The 26,199-nt window shown below is 39.7% G+C and overlaps 1 protein-coding gene across 1 annotated transcript in view; it reads left to right on the forward strand.

Annotated features, from left to right (window-relative positions):
* The first annotated feature begins 10,349 nt into the window (after positions 1-10,349).
* Positions 10,350-26,199, forward strand: part of SUSD5 (sushi domain containing 5) — a 40,524-nt gene continuing 24,674 nt past the window's right edge. The window contains exons 1-2 of the mRNA XM_071429746.1: positions 10,350-10,449; positions 18,535-18,712. Of these exons, the coding sequence (XP_071285847.1) occupies positions 10,350-10,449; positions 18,535-18,712 (278 nt within the window). The remainder of the gene's footprint in view (positions 10,450-18,534; positions 18,713-26,199) is intronic.

Below are 26,199 nucleotides of genomic sequence, written 5' to 3' on the forward strand. Positions count from 1 at the left end.
CAGAGCTAACAGAGAGCAAAGATAATTCTGCCTATACCTGTCCTTTAGTACAACGGCAGCTTTGGAGCTCTGGAATCTATTAGGGCTATAAATAGCTATATATCTGTAATGAATTATTTCAAGTTGTGCCAATATTGAACTAGGAATTAGTGCTGCCAAAGCAAAAGGGCAGCAGCAGGTGGACGTTTAGAGACCAGATATTTTCCAACTTCTAAATGCTGCACACTTGTGTAGTTCTGCATTTATGTGTCTTCTACAGGGCCAAGTTAACTTGAAATTCAGAGATATTTAGAGAGTTGGGTTAGAGGGACAGTCTTAAAATTCTTAGATCTGAAATTAAATCTGCAAAATTTGCTTTCTTTAGCAGGCAACTCAGGTGAGGGCTATCACAGTCTGATTTTTTATAGTGTGAGTATATGTGATACATGACTTGCAGAAGATTTGAAGGAACAATTCAGCAAAACACAGAAGTCTGGATATTTCTTCAAATGAAAAGCTTCTTCTCTATTTTAGAAGAAGCTCCCCCTTTTATTTTTCTGTATGTTTTTGCTACAGTGTCTCCTGTAGCATTCTTACCCCTTGCATGTGATGTTGAATTGTCTTTCCGTTACTCTAACACTTTTATGTTTCTCTCTCTGGCCCAAAAATTGGAGATGTCCTACTTAATGTACATTGAACTGCCTCCCATCTTCTTTTAAACATGTCAGTGAGCTTGCAAGATTTCTGTAATATGAGCCATAACATGTTCTCTTTGCAACCATCTATCTTAGAGCTTGTGAAATAGGTGTGTCACGTTTAGTACCTGCTTACCACTCCATGTATCCCCATATCCCTATGGAATGAAGAGTAATTAACATGGTATCTAGTTAGGGAGGTTGGATTTAGCTTTGTTGTAGTTGGTGAGCCATATTTAATCTTGGTAAATGTCAGAACTTTCTCCCCCTCTCAGATTTCACATGCAAAGGCAAAATTAGAATAAGTTTCCTTGTATACAATCTACCTGGAAGGAGGTGTTCTCACTGAGTGATGAATACATAACCAGAGAAGCACTGATTCTGTGACTTAGATGAGAAGCTAAGATGGCTATTGTGATACAACTCTGACCAGTAAAAGGTTGAAACAAAGAAAAAACTTGAATTTTCATTGACTTCCCTCTATTCCACACAAAGGCACAGAATATTTGCACTTGGCATTCACATGCAAAGCTCTCTCTCATCTCTCCTCCCTTAAGACTGCTTGGCTTAGTAGTAAGTACTGGTTGTGCTCTGCAAAGGCAACAATTAGACTGAAAGAGACCAAAAAAGATGAGGCAAATAAAAAGAAAACATGGATTGATAAATATGCTATGACCAAAGACCAAACAACATTGAGACAGGACTTATTTCAGGCATCATGTGTTGGTCAGTAATTTGTTGCTGATTTAAAATTGACGTTTAGTAAAGTACCTTGGTCAGCAATACCTCAGCTACTGAAATGAGATCATAATTATTGTATCATTAAATGCTGGTTTATTTATCAAAATGGGGTTTGTTTAAAAATTTATTTATTTATTAAATAGCTTGGTATTTAACCTTCCTATCCCATAGACTTCTTTTCTTTTGTGAATATTGAACTTTAAATCTAACTTAATTTGATCCTTTAGAGCATCTTTTCAATACATTTGATGAAACATATCACATGCTCATGAGGCACACAGGAAAAATACAAAAGTCCTCTGAGTGGGAAGCCTTAGCCACATATGCCATTATCAGCATTTGATGAAGTCTGCACCATTAGATCCACGCCTGGAAATCACCTATTGCCAGGTGCTGAGCTGCAAATATAAAGAACCAAGGAAAATATTTCTCCTTTTTTCTCTCCCTCCCTCCTTCTCCTACACCCAGAGGAGCACACCCACCCGCACGTGTGGGTGTGCGTGCATGCATGCACGTACACACAAAAAGCTTCTGTTTTCATTCCCTTCTCCCAGCTTCTTTGTACAATTACAAATTGCAGATGTTCCAAACTTCAGGGCAGAGCTCAGTTTTGTTTGCCAATGAAATATATGATTAATATGTTTAAAAAAATTGCGCATCTTCTCAAAAGGAATATTCAACCCTTGAACTGGCCTAGGAATACAGAGTTATTTCAAATTTCCTTCTACTTATGGAGTTTAAATGATCAATTATTTGAGGACACACAGTGTTGATTTTTCTTCCTTTTTTTTTAACCAAATGAGGGAGAATAGGTTTTTTCTTTTCTCTAAATAAATATTTTAATATCAAAAATATCCTGGCTACTTCCACTGCTAAAAGAGCATGTTTTGGTGTCCACTTAAATTTGGTGTAACAACATATTTATATTTTCATGGGTTTTTTTAGCTAATAATAATCCACTACTATTTTTGTAGTGGGTAATGAAAATCAATGGTTGCAATGTTAGTAGCCAGGCATTTGTGGGCACACCAATTACAGTTCCTTACATTATTCAACTCAAACCCATTTGCAAGAGCTGACCAGTTCCAGGGGCTGACAGTAACTCATAGACTTTTAAGACCATATTTTGGTACACAAATTAGATTATTGCCCAACCCCCACCACCATTAAGGGGTTCTGGGGTTTGCCTTAACAGTTGTTCAATTGTTAGTCAGCTCCTGATACTGGGACTCACTGCAAGGATGGAAGTGTAATGAACTTCAGGTGTTTTGGATGGTATTTGGCAGGTAGTGTGAATGTGGTTTGAATGTTGTGTATCCATTTTCCTGACACAAACTGAAGGGTGCTTTGAAAGGGAGGAGATGTAAGGTGATGCTCCCAAAGTGAACCCCAACTACTGTAAAACTGATTGCAGATAGGTCTGCTGATCTAAGTTGCTTGGGTGTTTGACATACCCCCATGCCTACACATACCACCAGAAGAGCTGAGTGTCACCATGAGACTCAGAAGCTGAAATGTTGGAGGAAAGATGCAAAAAAGATGCAGGAGAAGAGATTGAGAGAAACCTGATAAACAAATTTTCTGAAAAGATGGAGATGGGGGGATTGAGAAAACAGAAATTAGGCTTCCCTAGCCTACAAGCAAAAGAGCTTGATAATTTTCCTTCTATCCTCTTCTCCATGCTTCAATTCTCCAAACTCCCATAATAGCTTGGAAACCTCTGCATCTGCATGAGCTTTTCTAATCTACTCTCTGTTATACTAATTCTACCAATGATCTTCACATGTCACTCAGAAGCCTTATGCTCCCAAATGCTCAGTTCCATGCTTCTCAAGTACCTGTATATATCGGAAAGATCACAGAAAGGTGTGAAACAAGTCTGACCTGAAAGCATGCTGTGTGGAAAAGGGAAGATGGGGAGTGTGGAAGGTTATTTTCTTCCCAAGTACAAATGAGCAGCTATGACAAGAAAGACTCAAAGCTTCTTCAGCATTTCCCATTTTCCTATTCTTTATTGTCTTACCAAAAATTATAGTGACCTTAGTAATGGCATGCTTGGCTTGTGAAAGGAGGGAAGGCATTTCAAATATTTATATCAACAGCCTTGCTTTCAACTCCCTGTACTCAGTTCTGCTGAGTTAGGAAACATGACAGCTTTATCCTAACTGCTACAGCACGTTTCAGCAATGTCATTTTCCCCAAGTGAAATTAGGAAAAACACAGCATTTTAGAGTCTGCATAAAACTGAACTTAAAAATACTACTGGCTTAGTGCAAAGCACTGTCACAAGTTCTTGCATAAGGTTTGCAAACTGCGAAGCATCCAGGCCAAAACTCACTTATATTTCCTGACTGTACCATGGCTGGTGGCTGTGACAGTCTGCCATAAAAACCTTCTGCTTCAGCAGAGCCCTGTACTCCCTTTGGCTCAGCTGTTCCTTTCACTGGGACCTTTAATTCCAGGCACTGAGGTGAAGAACTTTCTCAGTTGCCTTTGCTCAACAGAGCACTTGGTCACATCCCAGCAGCCAAGAGCCTGTGGGGTGGATCAGAGCCACAGGCTGAGCCACTTAAACATGCAATAAATAGATTTTAGTTGAACCGGTTGGTGCTGTAAAATGCTGGGGTATAGGCAGGCTGTGTTTAAGAGGTTTGCTGTTTAAATGGTTAGAAATAGACCGGTGACCCACTCCCAGGAGGCACAAAAAATGTCAAGTCAGTTTAGTCAGCTTGTAAGTTTTTGGCAGTTCGGTGTTTGAACATCAGCCATGGCTCTGTGACACACCACCCTGTGGCAGGCACAGCACTAGAGGGCAGAGCTAACACCTGACGAGAAACTAGGGTGCCTTAAGGTCCAGGGAACATTCCTTAGATTGCACATAAACGAACTCCTAGCAAATAGCTGGAGAAGGAAGCTGAGACATAAATGTCAAAATATGAGGTGACTGGTAAAATAAATGACAAATTAATTGCTGTGCTGGAAGCATGGCAAACACTATAACCATGGCCTTGCGTATTCCCCACAGCTTCTTGGGAGCATTTTCAGCTCTGAGGGACTCCTTCCATATTTGTGGGGATCTGTTTGCAAATGGAAGGACTGGAGGTGTCCCTTTGTAAACCATAGCAGAGGCGCTGGAGGACAATTCTGCAAGGGGAAGGAAACTCCATGCTATGAGCTGTGTGCCAGGGAGGTGGCAGCTTTACTGGGACCAAAGTCCTCCTGCCACTGGCCCTGGAGTATTCCTGGGTCTCCATGCAATGCTCACACGTGGTTGGAGGCAGTTAAAGTGGGAGTGGATGGAGACATTGCGAGGTTTTGTGATAAATACTGAAGGTCAGCTCTCATGTGTTGGTCCCTGTTGGCCCTGTGTGTGCAGGGGATGCAGCATAGCACCTGCTGATGCAGGTACAGGTGTGGGCAGCCGGCTCTGGAGGAGACTCACAGTATCAGTGAGAGCTCAGGAAGGGACTGTCTTTTATCTGGTTGTTGCCCTGGGACTGTGAGAAGATGAGCCACATTCCATACTTGCTCATGCCATGCCATATATCCACAGTGTGGGGCATTCAGCAGCTGTAGACAGGGTAGATGAAGACAGCCTTGAATTTAATTGCTCTCTCTCATCTAACTGCAGGTCATGGCTGGTGAAGGTTGGAGAGTGTGAGAAACTGGATGAAATAGTGAAATGGGAGTGTTTTCTCTGCAGGCTCAACATAGAAATCTAGGCAAGGTATTAGATTCTTATCCACCTAGACTTTTACAGATGCCCACAAAGATAAACCATTTGGGTAAAACTACATAATTTTCTACACTGCTACATAACTTTCACCCTTTAAACTGATGCAAGGCCTCAAAAAGAGAAGAAAGTAAAAGTTATCACACTCCCCCAGCCAAATAACACCAACCAAGAGCAGCCAAAAGTTTGGTTTTCCTCTGTTTGTCAAAAAAAAAATCGAATTAATTTTTATATCACTAATATTGCAACTGTTATTTTATGACCAGATATCTTCATTCTTTTCTTGAGACTGCTCAGTCTCCAAGAAATGAAGTGTGATTTTTACAGTTTACATGGCAATGATTTATATGAAGGTCATGGCCTGTCACATGATAACACCTGACCCCACACAGCATGATGTAAGTGTAAGAATCACACTCTTTCTTAGGGTCAGCAGCTCCATGACACAGATCCCTGTGTTCAACCCACCACCCACAAAGTGGGGGAAATATGTCTTTTCCTTTTTAAAAAAAATTTTCTCCTTTTTTGTCAGCTCCCTGAATTACTTTCAGGTAGTTCTGCACATTTCTACTTTTTCATTTAATTAGGTGCAAACACTCTGTATAAACAAAATAAAAAGTTCTCTGCAGCTAGTAGACTGTTGCAGACTGCCAGACACCGAAAAATGTTTGTCTGTGTTGCCGTTGCCTAATAATTCACATTTTATAAACAAAGAAATCTTTCTCTCCCACTTTTTTCTCTCACATTTCCTGTTAGCTTTTGGGGGTTAGAAGCTTGGATCCAGCTGCAGAATAAGTTTGGATCCCAGTATACAGTAGGTGTACTATCCATGGAAACAATAGGTGTACAGTACTACCAAGGTTCCCTGCCTGCCTTTCAGTCACACAGACTCCATATCCTTTAGGAGATGTCATTGCAGTGCTTGTATGTAAATGCTACATAATCTGTTAGGTATTTCAGATCTCTTTACGTGATCCTTGGGAAGCCAAGTCATAATTCTTTATGTCCTTTTTCTAGCAGGAGGCACAAGACATAGACTTCCCCCATTACAATGATATGATACTATGGAAGTATCTATGAAGGACTTATGTTGATTCACTAAGAACATATCAGAATGGTGTGTAAACTTGGTTATCTCTTAATATGTGAAGAGAGAGAGTCTGGAGAAGCTTTGCAGGTTTATGAGTTGATGTGCTACTAAACTGCAGAACCCAAATCCTCTTGGTTTCCACAGTCCCACAGTATCCACAGAGAGCCATTGTCAACATGTCTGGCCCACAGGAAACCAGTTATTTGGTTGCATTTATATATGGATCAACTGGTATCTGAAAGCTGGGAACTCATACCTGGGCATGGTATCACTGCAAATAGAGTTATCCTATAGTGCCATAATTCTGTGTAGATGCTGCAGCTGAGTGTAGGGCACTGAGAAAACTGTATGCCTCAGTTACTGGTGCATTTAGCTCCTTTCAACTGCTGCTCAAGACAGGACTTCAGAACTTCCAGACTGTATCCTAAATTCTAGTAATCATGCTGGTTAGACTAATTTAGTCACCACCTTGTTCTCTTTCTGGATCTCTTTCTTAAAAAGAAAGTAGTGAAAATTTAGGATGATAAGTAAACCTGAAGCCTATGTCCCATTTAAATTCAGTTCTTCAAGCTAAATTGTGCAGACTGTCAACACCTATTGAAGCTATTGCATTATGCAGAGAATCAATTTAAACAGCATCTTATGCTTTAGTGATGGAAGAGAGAGGTATCTTTTTTCTGAACAGAAACTTTATTTCTATTGTGCTTTACTCTGATATGAAAAGTGACCATTCCTGCGACTTTCCATCATTCTTTCTTCAAAGACCAGTTTCTTGGCCAGCTGCAGCACTTTAACAAATCTCCCAAAATCTGTCCAGTTTGGCCTGAAATAGCAAATATTTTGGAGTATCTACTTGCTCAACACTTTAGGACCCTAGTTCTTATCTTGAAGAGGCTCAAGATCATGTGTTAGAATCTGCAGAATTGGAGCAATGTTTACAGTATATAAATTTTCAGTGTCAGAAAATAAATATTCCTAGTAGTAGATCTGAAGAGACCAAATACAATAATATGTAATGTAAATAATTGTGTTGCTGTTTGCAAATGTGTCTTTATTCACTTCCATTTCTTTTAGGTGTTTTATTTAGTCTTAACAATCCACTCTAACTTGAATGACATATTCCAGATGTAAATGTGCACAGATGCTGTTCAGGTTGTAGATGTCCAAACCTTTATTGTGTGCTTCACAGCACACAAGTGTCTTGTGTGTGTGCATTCATACCTGTATGTATATGTTTATAACCCAGTGCCTTCCTGTGTCTTACTCACTGCATAAAAGTTTGCACACAACGAAACTCTCTTTTATAAAATATCCCCATTGGCACCTTCACTGCTCCCAAGACAGGCACGATCTATCAGTGGTGTAAAGCTGCAGGCACAATTAATCTTTTGTAATCTGTCATAATACATTGTATTTCATACACTGAATAGTCTGACTGATATGTTACTATAGTGCCATGAATGCCAGAGTTTCTGAGCAAAAGGTTATATCTGTTTCTAAGCATCTTAACTTCCAGATCTCATTTTGAGATTTTGGTTCCAAGAAGGATTTGATTCTAACAGCAGGATTTTTTTTCCTCTATTAATGTTGATTTCAATGCAAAACCATGCATATCTTCTAAGTATAAAACCTACTCTGCTGAGCTCTATAAAAATCTTCCAAAATACACTAAGACCAGGAATTTTTGCTGGAATCTAAGACTGGAAGGACAACTCTTTGGCAGTGAAATACTTACCTTCCAGGAATTCATAACTGGTAAATATCCTTACCTTTCCACACTTACAGACTTCCTTTACAGTTGAGATGGGATGGCAGAAAGAAGCCAGGTCATTCTACAAACTGTTCATGCCTTCAAAAAGGAACAGATCTTGTGGTCTTGTGGTAATTCTTTAAAATCAATAAGATGTTCTACTCAAGAATACAAGCTGAGATTTTCCAAGACAGAAGCCAGAGTGGCAACATGCCTTTACTTATATCAACACAAGGAAATGAGCCAATTATAGCAAAACTAACCCAACAGACTTTAGGAATTTTAGATGGAAATCCAGAAGATACTGCCCTTTCCTCCACCTGCTTTGGCCAAACTCATGAGGACAACAAAGGGCCAACAAAGTCATCATCTCTCTGACAAGTGTCAGGGAAACCTGGAGCTATTGCTGCGGTCATGGTAGGTCTCTGTTAATGTCTGTGAGTCTTGCTGTAATTACTTACTCAGTTCCATGGAATCTCTTTGCTGTCTCAGTGAAAGCGTCCACCACTTTTTAAAACAGGGACAGAACAATTGGTGTATCAGAGGGTTAAAACTGCATTTTATGCCATTAGCTACGTTGCTAGTAAAAGAAACAAAAATTCAATGCATGTTACAATTTTCTGTTTCCCTTTCTGTTATGTTGTATGTTCATTCCTGTTACACAGAGCATGGAGTTTCTGTTGAAATGAAATGCACTTCTGGAGCTGTGTTATGCCAGCCATCCTAGGTTAAGGATGAAGTGAGAAAGAAACTTCCTATCCTTCTAATTTTGGGGGCAGTCCTTATGAGTTAGGCTAGCAAGGCAATGCAAAAAAACCAACCCTGCTGCTCTTCCTATTCTCTGGCTAAACAGAAAATTCAAAGCTACCTAAAACCTATCTGCAAGTTTTCAGCCTGTAGATTCATATGCCAGTTATGGGTATACAAGAGAGGAAGAAGGCTACAATTCTTTTGAAGTCAACAGGATCAGAGCATCATCTTCCCAAATTCATCAAATGAAGGTGTTTTACAAACTTCTACTGCTATAGTGTTACTTGCTTCCTTGAATTTCTTATACAGGAGTTCCTGATCTTGAGTCATTTTTGTGAGACCGAAACCAACACTGCTCAAGTTCATCATTCTCAGACCACGGCTGTAGCTGCCTACACCTGGCCTTGCAGGACACCAGGACTTCTGGCAGTGAGAAGGGTCAGCTCCTTATTTCTGCTTCTGGTAGCTCATAGTTTCTTGCCAGACTGAACATTTCTGCCCAGCTTCAAATTTCTAAGGGAAAAAATTTTAAGAAGCTGAAATAAAAGCAAAATAGGATGGGAATATGAAAACAACATTTCTGAGCCCTGCTGAGTTCCAACAGCAACACAAAACTATTCCGTTTATATATTTAGCTAAATAAATCCTGGCATCACCACTAGTATGTTTCCTCTCATTGTGGGGGTTTCTTTTGACTTGTGTTGGGACAAATATAAGATGAATGAGAATGAAGGACAGATGTCAGTTCTCTAAGTGCTAGTGGGAACTGGAAACTCCCTTCAACAGCTGCTTTCAGAGTGTTCAAACCTGACCAAGACCATTTCTCTGGAGCAGGAGTGCTGACAGAGACCAGCTGATGGAGCCCAGCTTCAACCTGCAGTTCCTCGTGGCCGTCCCAAAGCTGGGATCTGAAATAGCAGGATTAATCCATCCCAGTGCTGCTCTTCAGGGAGGCTTGGTCACCAGGGTCCCATGCCTTTGCCACTTCTCCTCAGCCCTCACCTGAGCACCATCACTCTCGCTGCAGCAGCCACTGACCTCAGCAAGGCACTGCTGTCTGATTTTGTGTTGAGGAGAGGAAAAGGCTCCCCACGCCTGCGCCCATCCCTCTGGAAATGCACAGCTGAGCTCACAAACACACCGGGAACCAGCACCAGCTCTGGAGCTGCCCTTCTCCTCTCACACAGGGATTGCTGCTGCTCCTCGCTTGTCCTTTCCCCCCTTCTCTCTCCCTGCTGGCTTTTGCATTTCCTCCACGGTGATCCATTAGGTATTTACCGGCAGGATAATGTGACTTTTCACACCGGTTCTCTGTGTGCGCTGCCCTGCAGACCGGGCTGGATAAAGCCTCTCCCCAACCCCAGCTGGCTGGACATCTCCCCCCCACCTTCCCCTCCCCTTCACACCAGCCAAGCCAAGGATTCCTCTCTCCCTCCCTCTTTCTTTTTCCACCCCTCCCGCCTTTAGTGCAAACCCAAGACGCAGGATCCTGCCGAGGGAAAGTGCTCCTTGAAATCATCACCGCAGAGCCCGCTACGAAAGTGCAGAGGAGGAGAGAGAAAAAGCCTCGGCAGCCAACCTCCTGCAGCTGAGGGCTTTGGAAGCAGGGCAATGGCTCCAGGCTCTCAGAGATTCTCTCTCACCTTTCTCCAGGGTGTGGGATCTGTCTTCTTCTTCTTCTTACTTCAGATCATCTCTGTTCAGGCTGATGGTGAGTCTCCCATTCAGTTTGGGCTGGGTTGATATGGCTGGAATGAGGGCTGTATGTTGAAATGTGTTATTGCAAAAAGGAAAAAAAACCCCAAACCAACCTTTTTTTTTTTTTTTTTTTTTTTTTTTTTTTTTTTTTTTTTTAATAAGAGGCTTAAATACACGCCCCAGTTTGTATTAGGAAACTTCTGATTCAGAGCTTTTTGAGACTTTACAAATATCCTGGGGTTAAGCAGAGAAAGGAAATAAGATCCCAGAAGGCTAAGATTATTTTATTACAACAGAATGACAGGATAGTGAACTTTTCCAGAGGAAATAAGAATAAAGAAACAAAGCCAGAACACAACTAAGAAGGCTCAGCTATATTTTAGGAGACCTCTCCTTATAATTCAAAGTACCTTTTCTCCAAAGGACTTTCCCATCTCCCCACTTCAGATGTGTCATTTCATATGGGCAGGTACTTGAGAAGTGAAAGACTTTGATAACCTCTTCTGTTCAGTGCCACACATGCTGGAAATGATTGCCTACCTTTCTGCACATGGGCTTCATCTGCACTCCCCTGCTGAGGGATGTGATCAGGACATGGATTTGGCTGAAGCACCAGCTACCAGTTACTCTGAAATGGGACTTTTTACTTGCTGATGGTGATCCTGAAAAGCTGCATCCCTTGAAAGTTTCCAGTAACCCAACGCCCTTTTAATGATTCAGCTTGTGATAATGATGACCAGCTTGTCTAAATTGGTCATCATTACTTTTGAAACAACTACAACAGCAATGCTAAATTTTCCACATTTTTCCACTTTCACAGCTGCAATAGATTTATGCCCAATCTCAGGATTTTTTAATTCCAATACCCTAATCCTTTACCATTGATGTTTGCTGCATTATTCCAGACAACAGAACTTAAACATTATAGGGCAATAAAAATCTCTTCTTGTTTGTTCTCACAGAATTTTTCCTGTTTAACTTAAATTTCTTTCAGTTGGTGACAAAGTACGGCAAAGGAAAGGGAGAAAATTAATCTTGTCTGTATGTTTCTACAGCTTCGAGTAGAATGTATAAATGTATTCCATTTATACAACAGAACCCTTTCTTGTAAAGTTTAAGGAGAGTTACACTTCATTCAGCATAAAGGAAAAGAAATGCATCAGATAACTGTACTATGTTGCAGTAGGCAAAACTGTGATTCTGTTTTTTGGATGTACTCCTTCCTTAGCAAAATGCCTTTGAAATAAGAAGGGGCGGGGGGGCGGGGGGAAGCATATCCATGAAAAAGGAATCTTCATAGAGCTTAAGGACACAGGGCAGGAATAATAATTTCCCTTGCTGAGAATGCTTCACCTGAAGATCCCCTTGTTCTTTCAGGGGCACATTCCAATTTTTATTATTTCCATAAAACTAACGAAACTAACTTTTTGATTCCTAAACAAGCATCTTCTAAAAGAGAAAGGGAAAAAAAGTTGGAGATCATTTTAAGGCAGAGGTCATGACAGATTTTAATTGTCATTCAACAGTTCATCAAATTTACTTCACATGTGGTAAAACATTCATAGTATGATAGGCAGAAAATCTGAAATACTTTACAGTTGTCAAGCATTATTACAATAATGTGGTTTGCAATTTTATTTAAATTCTAGGTAGCATTGTGAAAGATGTGTAAGTCTGCTATTAACTTGATCTTCAGTGGGTTCTCCTAATATTAATATTTGAGCACACAACTGTAACACTGTCCTATAAGCCATCTGGGTTAAAACAGAGGAAAACATTGTATGTCAGCTTTAACATTCACCGCTATGTATTTAAGAAAATCTGGGAGTATGAATTAGGATTAATCCCTTCTTTTATAGCAGATTCTGGTCTGATCCAGTCAGAAACCACCTTCTCATTTTTAAGGTGTGGGTGAAAATATAATGGTGCTAGTTTCTAATACATGTTAATGTCACTTAAGTGCCAATGTTCTGAGTGACACGTGTTTGTGTATTTGTCATTTTTAACTGAAGGTATCTGACTGTGTTGCAAACTGCTAAAGGGATTTCGAATATGTCTTGTAAAAAACTGTGAAATTCAGACTGGCCCCTGTTACAGTCAAACCTCTCAACTGGTTGCAATGTATTTCCCTAAGGAAGACTTTCACTTTATTATCTCACACAAAAATAATGGCAGAGAGTAGGCAATAAAACTGATGGCTGTCGAGGCTGGTGAAGGTGTAAAACTTCAGAGCTTAATTGATCTCTCTTGACCATTATTTACCATGGCACATATTGCTGTAGCACAAATAGGCTGCAGAAATACCCAGGCAAATGCAGAAATAAAATATAGCTCCATTTCACTTTTCAGCTTTTTTTGCTCAAAGTTGTCCAGGTCCAGGTCAGATGGACAGAAGACTCCCCAAGGGCTTGTTCATACTCTGAGGTACCATGGTGTGCCACTGCCAGTGCAGTTACTGGAGAATAATATGTGTAATTGTGGCAGTTCTCAATTGTATAACTGCAAATTCAGGAGGTTTAAATTGTTTTCCATTTGCACTGGAATAGGAGAACAAGGATGTTAATTCCTGAATCCTGCACAGGAGTTGCCTCCGCTTTTTTTGCCTCCCTCTTCTGTTTGTTCAAGGCTTCTAAAATATCCACACGTATGAACCACAGTTTTCTGCAGAGCACTTGCTCTGAGACAGAGCACGTCAGGAGAGGGTGATGGCGATTCATCCACCGTACCGAGACACTCCTGAAATGAAAAATGTGCTAATTTCAAAGCATTACTAATTGTGCCAAATTGGAGCTGCTCTGTTGGCTAAATTTGGATCACATGAAGCCCTATTGGTCAAGCCAGTAGTTAGCAGTGTCTATGCATAGTGCCTGCAGAGGTTGCAGGTGAAAGGATCCAGAGTCCATGAAGCTGGGCACAAACAAGATCTGAGAGATATGCCTCTAACTGGAAACTGATGATGTCCAAAGTAGGAAAACACCCCTATTAAAGTATTTAATTTGGCTTGTTTTTCATCCTTTTTTTTTTTTTTTAAGTAAAGGAAAAAATTTGTGTTTTTTCTCTTCTGCTGTCTCTCAATGCTCAAATTTCTGTAGCAGGTGTCTACACATTTCATTTCCTGCTTACAAAATAACACACATTCACGCGTGAACAATTCCAACTGTTTGGTCCTAAATTGTCCAGTAAAATCAAAATTTAGGCTCAAGCTGGGTTTAGCTGATGGGAAACTCAAAGATGACATCTTGATTTTGCTATTTTTCTGATGATGCAATATTTTTTTAATTGAATAAGACATCATTCACTGTTGTTTCTCACAGAAATAAACTACACATTTGTGAAAACTGAGTAGAATTAGTAATTAGCCAAATCTCTGTCTGCAATTGTAGAGTTACTGGATCTTCCACCTTTACACTTACAATCAAGATACATTGTTTCACATATCCATAGAAATGAAAATTAAATTTCTCTTGAAGTACAGAAGTGACCTTTCCTTCCTCTGCTCTCTTTCATCTCAATTTGAAATTTTTAACATTCAATTAAAAATGTATTGGACTCCACTTTTGCATATCTTTCACCAAATTTGTTTTGTTGAAACTGATTAAGTTTTATTATTTGAAATAGGAAGTGTCATATCGTGAGGTCAGCACACTGGGCATACCTTTTAAAGTGCTTTCATTTTATAGTATTTTTGAGGGATGTTCTTACTTTAAGGTATATTTGACTATGCAGTTTTCTGTTCCTTCTTCAAGCATGATGCAAATCCTGCTGAAGACATGGGGAAATTTGAACTCATTTTGGTGGGCTTTGAGCTGTGCCTGTGCACCTCAGAAGAACTTCTTGTTGTATCTGTTTCTGTAAAAGAATAAATCAGCCAAAGTCTTTTCTTAATAACCAATAGAATTCTGTTAAACCCACTGATCTTCTGTAAAATATGAAGAAACAGATTTTGGACAGGTTTTATTTTTGAAGAACTCCTTTTTTGCACTTCCACATATCTGATTGTAGATGTCTCTTAAGTCTTGAAAGCATTATGAGGATCAGTTGTTAGAAGCTGAGTTTAGCAAAATTTGGAGCTGGAAATAAGGTGGAGTAAGAGTAATGAACCATTGGAACAGTTTACTATAAAGTGTGCTGTAAATTCTCCTTTACTTGGAGGCATTGAATCATGACTGGATGCATGTTGAAAAGACAAGCTCTAGTTCAACCATGAATTTTTGGACCTGATTGTGGAATTACAAGGGGAAATCTACAGTCTAGTAAGGCAGGAATTGAACAAGGTGAACTAGGTGATTCCTAGAAGCCCTGAGATCTATGTCTCTGTGGTTATGTTTTCAATCAGAATACAGTGGGGTACTCTTAAGTAAAAATTATATTAATCCATTGCAAAAAAATAACTACAACTTTCTCAATAAATCAAAATATAATCAATATTCTGTAATAACAGTGATCAGATAATGGCAGAAGATAGCAATCTAATATAGGCTAGTTATTAAAGAGGAAATCTCTTTTGTTTCAAGCATGAATTTTTCATGTGAACTGTGAATCCCACTGACAAATAGAGGTTGGAAGAATGATGTCTTATTATTTATGCCTCATCATTGAAGTGAAAAGCTTTATCACTTTTTTCAAATGGGAATTTAAAAGAATCTCACTGTGACAAGAATCTTTTTCATTCTGAACCTGCTAAACTCAACAAGCTCAGTACGCATTCTGAGAAATACTACTTTGCATGGATTTTTAGCTTGATCTTGAAAGCTTCAGAAAAGTGTGTCATTTTGGTAACAAATTTCCACCCCCCCCCCCGTGGAGGTGAAAGTGTTATGGGAAATGAATGTTACAGGGCAGAAATGAAGTGACAGAGTTGAGAGGGAGTGGAGACATGGTGGCTGCTCAAAGGTACCACAACCAAAGGCATACTACATTCTTCATGTACACATGATCCTTCATCCTGTGTCTTATGGAAATACAGGACAGTCTCACATTTAAAACAGAATGACAACACATATCCTGATACTCTCTCAGAGATAAGGCTGACTTCAACCACTCCAATATAAAAAGATGAGTGCTATGTCATCAACTATAAGAGACAATCCTTTTTTAGGAAACATTTCATTACAAGTAGGACCGATAAAAATGTTACAAATAATTGTCCAGGACCCTTAGATTCCCTTAGACTGAAAATGATACCACTTTTGAGATTAAAAGTGAGAAAAATTTAATACATCCATATCTTGAGTATGTTAGCCATGATACTGTAAGGTGCAGAATTCCGTGTTGCAGTCTTTTTTGTTTAAGGGGGTTTCCTGTTTTCATGTGGTTTGTGGTTTTCCTGTTACCATGCTAGCATGTCTCCTGTATTTTTTCTGTCAATGCCCCTCAGTAATGTGACACATCTCAGGATATTGAGGACTCAGCTATTCCATTGGTCAGCCATCTGATAAGTGAACTTTGCTTGCTATTATATTTTCTAAGCAAGAAATTAGACAAAACAAAGGGCACATCTTGAAAAATGGGCAGATAGCCAGAGAGCTTCTAAAAGTTTGAAGACCAATCAAAAGGTTGGTCTGGTAAACAGATTGGCCTTCTTTACCCACTTCTAACCAAATTCTGTCTAACCAGAATTTCCTATAAAGTAGTTCACTGGAACTTCCCAACCAGTAAGTCTTTCCTAGCTCACCTTCTAATTCATTTGTTTGTATAATTTGATCATCCCAGATACCTTTTCAAAGGACAAGATTCTGTGTTGGCAGCATCTCCACAGTTTCTAGGAAAAAGTTAGTGTATCTTAAGTACTAGCAAACAGCTTAACAGTAGTCAAGGGAAGCTGTCTCAGCCTCTGCCTTGGATAGGCTGAAAATGTAACTCTTTAAAAATGTAACTCTTGCTTCCTGGTAAAACGACTAAATCATTAACTAATTGTATCTAGATGGAACTCAAAGTTTGATGATTTTCCTTTCTTTAAGGTTTCTAAGTGAAATACTAATAGCTAGAAAATAAGGGTTATGCCATGTCAAAATAACATTCACGATTTAATTTAGATGTTATGCAAATTTGCCCTATATGTCTTTGACAGTGCACCTCAATCCTGACAGTCTAAATGTAGAATGTGGACAAGTTTTTAGCTGGGACAGAACCTGTAAATCATTACACTTAATCCCTGTTTTGCTTTAGGAGCAAAAGCTGTTTTGCCACTTAAGAATGGCTGTTCAAAACCATCACCTCTCTGTTTACTGTCTCTCTCCCTAGGCCATGCACATTTCACTGTGTCTGTTGAAGCTTTGGAAAAAGGAACCACATTAGTGTCATGTGCATTATTTGGGACATATTGTAAAGAATCCTGATGTTTGTGTACTCAGGGATGTAGAGGCTTGCTGCTTTCACTACTTTGTGTAAAACCCCCCATTCTAATGACACTTAATGGTTTTGAATACAGTGGAGAATCCAAAGACAATGTAACCTAGTGGTTATCACTCTGACCAGTGTTTCTGGCTGTATTCCTTGGTCAGCTGCTGTTAGCTGCCTTAGGAAAATTGCTCTGGGTACTCTGAATTTCTGTTCCTACTCATAGCTGCTTGTCCTGCTTATTTGAATTGCCATTTTCCCAAGTCAGGATGACTTCCTGCTGTGCACATGTAGAATTCCCACCAAGGTAGGAGTCCTCATTAGGACCTGTCTGCCCTTGTTACCTAATGTAAACACAAATTACATGCTTACTTGAGGGAAACTACATTTTTTGATGTAAGGACCGTGATTCTTCTAGTGGGTGTAGTTGTGCACAGGGGAGAACAGAAAGCTGTTGGAGGCAGATCTACCCTGTATAAATTGCCTGTATTTAGGATTAGAATCAGATTTACCAATTTGTTGAAAGAGTATGTGGTGAGAGTGGCCCCTGGTACAGAACCAGGCTGAATCAGTCTGAAGAATTCCCAATACTGGTCAATATCTCCTGTGAGTGTGAAGCTGGCTACATAGCAAGCACTTGGCATGTGCTGGAAGTTATGCATTCCAGTAACCACTACCATGAATCGTCTTTGGAAATAAGACATAAATAAGAGTTTCCAGGCATTTACTGAATTAGTGGTGCTTAAAAAATTTCTTCCTGCAACTGCGAGCAGTTGCAATCTCAGTCTGTACCTTTGAAATCCAGGAGGAATTCTGAGGGATGCTATCACATCCCTCAGATGTGATAGAAAAAAAGATAGTTTCTGTGTAGCAAAAAAGATAGTTATGTCAAATTAAATGTCAGCTGCAAAGTGTCTCATTGTTTATTTCTTTTACTGGAGCACCCAGCTAACATGTTCATTCCATAACCCAGTAACTTCTCAAACTTCATTGCCAAAACCCCAACTGACCTGTTCCCAGTTGCCAAAACCTCTAACTTTCACCCTTTCAGCTTTCATGGTATTAGATAAATTAAAGTAAAATAAACTGAACTGAAAATAAAAATAACACAAAAAATGTTATGCTAAATATGTTCTCATGCTCATTCAAAGAAAAAAAAAAAAGCCTTCCATTAATAAAAAACTCTGTCTTTCCAAAAAGACATGGTAATGAAGCAGTCTGCATTTAGACACCAGATGTCATGGAATGACATAATTTTGATTTTAGAGAGTAAGTAGAAATCTATTTTTGATGTGGAAGGCAGGGCTGCAAAACTGGCTTTCAGGCATGTGCTTACTTTATGGATGTAGCTGTTATAGAGTAACTGTAAAATGTTTACTAATGGATTCCAGCATTAGTAGCCTACAGGAGCTGTTCTTTGTGATTTTAACTTTATATGTGCATATGAGAGAGTATCATGCTTTATCTCTCCAGATCTGAAGCACAGACCTACAGAGGCAAGGCAAGCTTCCCCTCTGAGTTTGGAATGACTAGTGCCATTCTTGCTTTTCCTGTGGTAGACAAAATTAAAAGAAAAGCTAACACAAGGATATTTACAGTCCTGATTAAATTAGGCTTAAAAAAAAAAAAAAGGTGGGCCATTAAAATAACCTTAGTAAAAGCATGAAGGCTTTATTTGGTGATAATTTGCAATATTTCTGTTGAATATGTATTGAGTACAATTCCATGATGGATGACATGTCCTTTCTTGGTGTTGCAGGGAAAGTCTTTGCACTTGAGTCCAAGAACAACTCTCAGGGTCTGGATTTAGCTGAAGCTGAGAAAGCTTGTGTTGACCTGAGTGCTCGCCTAGCAACTGCAGAAGAGCTGAAAAGGGCTGTTCTGGACTGTTCTTTTGCTGGCTGCACCACAGGATGGCTTGCCAGCGGCTCTGCTGGGTAAGGACAACAGCATAACACCTTCTGGGAACTGTGAATGATGGTTGTCAAGGAAGTTTTCCACCTTGACTAAGATTTACTGAAAAACACTGGCCACAATTCAATCACCATGACATACAGCTAAATTGGCCACTCTCCCCCAAGAATTAGTTTTTTACAGCTAATATTGCAGGTACACAAGTATTCATCAGTCTCACATTATGCGTTCACAGATTTGATGCAATTTCTTCTTCTTCTTTCCCACCGAATTACATCACTGTGGCTCCTGTCACCCTGGCCTGTCGTGGGGTGCTGAGCCCTAAAGAGCCTTGCAGGACACATGTCCTTGCTGAGGACACGGTGCTGGAGTTGGTGTCAGTGCTCCCACTGACTGCTATTCTGCAGTCCTTCAGAGGCTCAGCAAACAAAACTTCTCATGGGAGCCACGTGTCTGTCTAAGATATTGATGCATGGCTGTGCAGACAATAGGCATGTTCCAAAGGGCACAGATGCACTTAGATATGATAATCCACATGTGCTAGAGAGTTTGTTGGGAAAGCCCACCAGGGAACTGACATTGTCCCTCAATGTGTTTGAGGTAGCTCGAGTGACTCAATGTGGCACTAGGCTGAGCTTTTCCTTGCATGAAGCACTGTTGCCTCTGTAGATCCTTAAATTTAAAGCAGGAATGTAAATGGAGGGAATGTCTTCCCTTGTGTTGAGGGAATGTCTGATGTCACTGAAGCTGGGACCACACAGGAATTGCCCAGATGGAGTGTATCAAATCTATTTTCAATGTTCGATGAGGATAAAGTTTTGTTTTATGGAAAAAAAGTTTCCAAACTTTAGCATATTATTAGGTTATGTGACAGTTGCCAGTTTTTTAGGTAAGCATTGGTGTTTCTGTATTTTTAGTAATAAAATTTCCAAAGGACAGAAAATTCCTGCTATTAATGAAATACTATATTGAAACTATTTCAAAGAAAAGCAACCATTTTCTCCGATTATATTCTTTTCCAGGTGAAAAAATTGTTTGAAAATTTATTTTTATGTAAAAAAAAAAAAAATCCAGAAATATCTCAGGATAAAAGACAGTGATCTAAACCCCAAAAATCTTTTTTCCCAAGACAGTGGCTGAGATGTCTTGCAGGCTGACTAGCCAGGGAAACTATATACTGTAAGAAGTCCATGGCAAAGTTGTTGCACAGGGTCTTTTATACAACCTCTGTATTATGGAAGTAAGGATGGGTAGGAGAAGAAATCATGGCTTTTTTATCCAAGCAGGACCACTAGTTAGTCCAGTGAGATCCTAAATTAATTGCTACAGGCACTTGAGCTGTGACTATTAATAGATCAGCTGTGCACTGAATATCTTCAGCATCAAAATAGTGATAAAAACACATCATAAGCATGGGAAGGAAATTAAGAATTTTCATCCCTTCTAACTTGCTGTACTCCATTCCCCCAGTAAACCTGTCTTTAGTATGGAAGTTTCTAACCTATTTATCAGAAAGAACCTTGTGGGGGCACATCAGTACACCATTGCTGTGCAGTCACCAGGTCTGACCTTCATTGGAAAGCTTCACCAGAGAGAAAAGCTCTTCAGAGCTGGAATTTTATACTCTGGGGCTATTTTACCCATGGCTGGGCAAGCACCAGAATGTATGTTACTTGGTTCATTGAACTGGGTATTTTTGGCCCTGGGGGAAAATAGGAATTGTGTACTGCCTAAAAAGGCTAATCTGTTTTAACTGTAAGTTAATGCAGCTCTGGAGAAGGAACTGAGCTGTTGAGTGCAAAGAGCGCAAATGGGACAAAGCTGTTTAAGTTGAACAAGCTCAGCTCCAATACAGATATTTACAGAGAAATTTAGATGAAAGGGTGAAATGATGCCAAAAGGAGTTCAATGATACATGATGATACATGCAGGAGAGGAACATGCAATCTACTTGAAAATATCTTTACAGGGTCTGATTTACCTCTGTCAGGTCAGGAAAGATATAAGGACATTACTATGGACAGCACAAAGAAAACCTCTGTCTGACTACAGCTGTAGTAAAAAACAGACAAACAAACAAAAAAAACAAATGTTCAGCAAACAAAGAAATTGCCAGAGTGTTCATAGAATGGGATGAAAAATATGAAAAATATATATACACGTAGGTCAGTGTAATAGCCTCCTTTGGAATATTATATGTATTGTTACGGTGTCTTGGGAAAAATACTACAAGGGTCTCAAAAAAAGGGCCCAAGAATGACTAAAGTAATAGCAAATCTATTAACAAGGGACTCCAGTTATTCTACTAAATTAGTTATTTATTTTTTAAAATATACCGATTCAATACTTTGGGCATTTACTTGATAACTGGAAACATGACAGCAGGGATAAAGGACAGATGGTATACAGAAAAACCTCTGCACATCAGTTGATGTAACCCAGAGAAGGGAAAGCAGACTTCATAGTATGCCCACAAGTTAGAAAAGTATGGAAAATTATTTCCAAAAGAAAGGACTCTCTGCTGGGCACACCTTGTGTATTTGTCTTGATGAAGCACCACATCTTTGAATAATAGGTGACCTCCTCACATATGGCAGGTCCAGAACTGTTCAGGACTTTATAAGTTGGATCTAAAACCTTGGAATCCTCCCAGCAGCTGACTGGTGTCCAATGCAGAAAACAGAGCTTCAGCTGAAAACTCTCCTGTATCCTCTTGGACTGTGTACATCAGAAAGGAGACAAATAGGAGGGAGCATGATAAAAGTTCCTGATTTCAAGAAGAATGAGGTTTGGTTTATTTATTTGGTGCCTAGAAGGTATTCCAATCTTTCTCCTGAGGAAAAATGGATCAGACATTGACAGTAGAAGTAAACACAGACAAATGATGTGACTGAAGTCATTACAGTGTTACAGATTTTCTGACATGCTTCAGCCTTCCTTTCACCACTTAGATTTAAAACTGAACAGGAGCTCTAGCAGACATGTAAGGACTTTTTCACTGCTAGATCTATTCTCCAGGTTTTGCACAAGTCTGTGATTTGTTCACTTCTGATGGCTATTTATGGTTTTAGTGAGTAATTACAATCCCACTCCTGGTAAATATAGCCATCACTATATTGATTATTTTGTCATTATTATTATTTTTACAGCCAAATCATAGCCTGGAAACCAGTGGGAGTTTCTCCTGTTATGGCAGAGGCACATCACTGAGTCAGTGTGAGCATGTTTATACTGCCTGCTCTCTGGGCTGTACCTCTTCTATGGGCAAAGAGGAGCATTTGGCCTAAAGAGCCAGTCCAGTTTGGGTGACTGTCAAATTTCTGATGACTCTCATGTCAATGCAGATCATCCATATTTAAATATGCCCACTTCAGTCCCTGCAAAGTGGGCTAGCCCAAGCAGCAGGTCTTGATGAATATGAATCATTTCTACTGATGCAGAATGGAAATTGCTTAAACAAATTGATCCCTGCCAGTAAATCCAAAGACACAATAAACTGGGTGGTTTTGTGGTTTGAGCAGCCTGAAACAGAACTTCTTTCACAGGAATAAGGGCATGTTCTTGTCTTTCCCTTGCAGTTGTTCAGGCCAGCCCAATTCAGGGTTCAGAGCTCTTCACACAGACAGATGTGTCCCTGGCAGTCCAGGGGCTTGGGAACTTTTTGAGAAGAGCCACTGACAAGTAGGCAAGGATAACTTCTCCCAGCAAGCCAGAAGTCGCCCTTTACAAGTCAGTCCTGACATGTGTAACTTATAAAGCATTACACATTGTTGCATTTCAGGAAATGAAACGTCGTTAGGCAAGTCTTATTTGTCAGATGAGCCCTAATAGCTATTTATACTAAAAATGACACTCTTATGACTTACTTGCATGTCAGACAAGTGAGTCAGTAAAACCATCAAGTGATCTGCCAGAATATTAATGAAAAAAAGGTGGCAGAGTTCTCTGAAAGGCTCTCACTGCTATCTTTTGAATTCAGATGTCATGCTGGAAAACTTTGTGTTGAGTCTTCCAACACTGGGCAGCATATCCTGTAGGGTCTTGACTTCTTTACTGGGGTTTTTGAAATTTAGGAAGTGAACATGACACAATTGGTATTAATATCAACCCTGTGCAAACAGCCATTTATTTTAGAAATTGTTAAACATCCTCAACACCTTGTATTAATATCCCCATAGCAAATTTACTCATTTCCAGTGCTTTTGTAGGATGGAAAAGCTGAAGCTGCCCTATTCCCTATCCTGTTCCTTATTTGCCTGCAAAGAGATGGAGCCATGTTTCTCTTCTACAACAGCTTTGATGCTCTGCATAGAATTTTTCTTCTATGACAGACTTCCTGCAGGGCTTTCAACCTGCTCCTTTGTGTGAAATCCCTGAGTTGGTTCCTACCCAGTCCCTGGAGGATTTATTCCAGAGCGGATAAGTCAGGAGTGAGCAAGCAGAGTCAGCTAGAATAAGCTCTGCTGTGAGAGTCAGAAGACAGGGTTTCTTTTCTTGGCTGCCCACAGACCAGGTGTTTGTTACCAGGAAAATTATTTCGTCTCTATTTTTCCTTCCTTTTGTTAGCTTTTTGGGTTTTGCACTGGCTGCTTTTGAATGTTTCTACAGTGTCAAACACAACAGGGCCCTCACTGCAGATGACACCAGTGGGAAATGTAATAATAAGAGTCAAATATGGCATTTCACAAGACTACCTACTTCTTTTTCTGCCTACTGTGTGGGACTTGCCCAGTACCTGACAGTATGGTAATAAAAGCAGATTTCCTGGGAAAGAAAAAAAGCACTATCCAAGGAATGAAATAAAGGGTCAATTGCTAACTCTTGCCAGTCCTCTCATCTATATTTGTAAAGCCTTGGGCTTGTGGGTCCCTTGAAATTCATCCAGGAGTACACACTAAAACAGGCCCACTAGCTCTTTGCAGAGAAGCAGTTCTGGTGATATGTCCCTTTGGCAAGCTCTTGGTTTTATTTCAAGGCTGTGCTCTGCTGACTGGTGATAATGCCCATGAATTTGCTCCCAGACATGTCTTTGAGGCAGGTCAAGTAATTCCCTTCAAGAGAAAAATCCAGACATAACTGGCAGGACACAGTCCAGTTCAAAATGCTGAAGTTGCTTATGAAATCATCTGAGGAGGTCTTGGGCTACAGAATGCCTTCATGTCACAAACTCCAGTCCCACAGCTCACAGCTCGTGTCATGACTTTGTCTTCCTGTCAAGCTGCTTCTTGTCAGTCTTCTCAGTAAGTCTCATGCAAGGTAAAACAAAGTAATTGTGTTTCAGGAATAGGGATTTCTGCATAAAGCTCAGTCAGGAAACTTGAATTTAAGAAAAGGGCATGGCCAGTTTAGTCCAAGGGATGATATCACTGAGCAATGTAGCCATGAGCCACTTTCCATCAGTTTTGGGAAGAGAGAAGCAAATCTTTTCTTAGCACAACTTGGGACAGCAGCATTGACAAAGTATGATAGCTATGTTTCTTGTGAAAAAGACAGCCCAATAATTGAATAACTTTTTAGAAACTGTACTTTTTTTGAGGAAAAACACTGCACAAAAGAAAATACATATGTTTTTTGTATTTTCTAGGACAAGCACCCAAACCACCATCTGCTGGGCTGTAGCATCACAGTCCTAGAGTTGCCATTTGCTAAGTGAGATATGACTCGCACTTTTAAATTGTATTTTTACTGGAAGGTATTTTGTAACAAACTCTAAGGGATTTAGCAAAACTTTAGCAAGCTTTGGCACAAAAGGCATAGGTTTGCTAGTGAAATTAATTAATGCCAGAAGGTTAGAAATCTTTCATAAGACCAAGGAAAAGCAGAATATTGAACAGGAAGACAAGCCTGACTTTAAAGATGGAGTAACAGAAATGGGGTGCAAGGCAACAGTATTTTATGAAGGCTAATAGGAAATTTCTGCCTTAAACCAGCTAGAAAGGCACAGCAGGAGAAAGAGCTGGGTGTAGTCATAGAACACAGGACAGCAGTGGGCTTGTTGAAAAGTGAAATAACTCACCTAAAATTTGTGAGAAAAATGGATGTGATCATCCTAAAAGACATCCAGCAGCAATTCCAGAGGAGAGAGGGCAGTACTGAAGAGCTTGAATGAGGCACAGTGACACACCACCTGCAATAGTGTAATGCAATTCTTTGCATCCAAGCTCAGGAGGTCTGGGCTCAGATAGGATTAGACAAAAAAAGCACCTCTCTTATCAAAAGGGGATTAAAGGTGATCATTTGTTTATCTGAACAAGTGAAGACAGAAATGGGATACGCTTATTCTTTGCAAATGCACAAGAGGTGCTAATACCAGGATTGTAACTTGCCAGACAGTTCTAATGAGGTTGATTTTCTGCTTTTCAAAAGAAGTTCATGTATTTTGCCTTTTGTTTTTTTAGAATAGCTGTAATGCTTTGTTGTATCTGAAAGCCTTTCCTCTGAGAATGAAACTGTTTTGTAAATTAATAGCATTCAAAAAATATTTTTGTATTTTTTAAACCCTTTAGTAACTAATCAGTAACCTCTGTTATGAAAGCCATGGATTAAACTGGAGCCTGTAAAGTGAAATTGGGTAAAACCACCTTTCTAGTGATGCTTGACATGTCATTGAGCACCCAACTGGTCCAGGCCAGGAAGCAACATGCACTCCTTTGCATGCCCTCAGAATGCTCAAATTATATGTGCCTAGTGATATTAGAGTAAAATGGCCATATAAAATCTTTCATACTAGGCTACAGTATGAAAGCCTGCATGAATGGGCCATATTTATTTAATGAACAGAGGCCTTACTATTTCAGTAGTCATATGTACAATTTTAAGCACAAAAGGCTGCATTTTGGTGTATATTTTTAAGAATCTAAAGGATATTGGTTCTGCCTTGGTAAGACCTCCTTTTGACATTTCCAGTGGCAGTATTGCTGTTGGAATGTCTTCATGTCACACTTAGCAGCTGCTTTCTTTGGGACATATCCAGCCAAAATTAGCCTCTATAGTTCCCAGGCAATGGACTTTACAAAGCCCACCTGCGCTCCCCTTCATGACTTTTCAGGGAAATTTTCTTCCCTCTGGTAATCATAAACATGTCATTTATATTTTATTCCTCATCAGAGCCAACTTTGTAATATGCAGTTTCCCAAAATACAGAGGGGAAAGACTAAGAATAAAAACCTCCTAGTTTGGCTCCCAGACTACTGTTGGTTTTTTTCTCTTACCTAGTTACTGAAACACAAACAGTAAAGCTGACCCATTAAAAAAAAAAAAAAGCACAACATGTTAGAGATTTATCTTGACTAAGAAAAGTGATGAAGTTTTTAACTTTCTAATTAGGGGAAGGTTTCTCATAGTGTGTTATCAACCAGACTTTCACAGTGCCTCAACAACCACGTTGTTCCTGATGTTCTTCTGAGCTGAATATATTGCAAGCTCATACTACTATGAATCAATGTCATAAGACCATTCTGACTCAGTTCAGTGAATTTCAGTTCAGTGAATTTATTGACTAAGACTACAA

Source organism: Agelaius tricolor, unplaced genomic scaffold (genome assembly GCF_023055355.1).
Source record: "Agelaius tricolor isolate 1412-34295 unplaced genomic scaffold, bAgeTri1.0.p SCAF_6, whole genome shotgun sequence".
NCBI classification, from domain to species: domain Eukaryota; kingdom Metazoa; phylum Chordata; class Aves; order Passeriformes; family Icteridae; genus Agelaius; species Agelaius tricolor.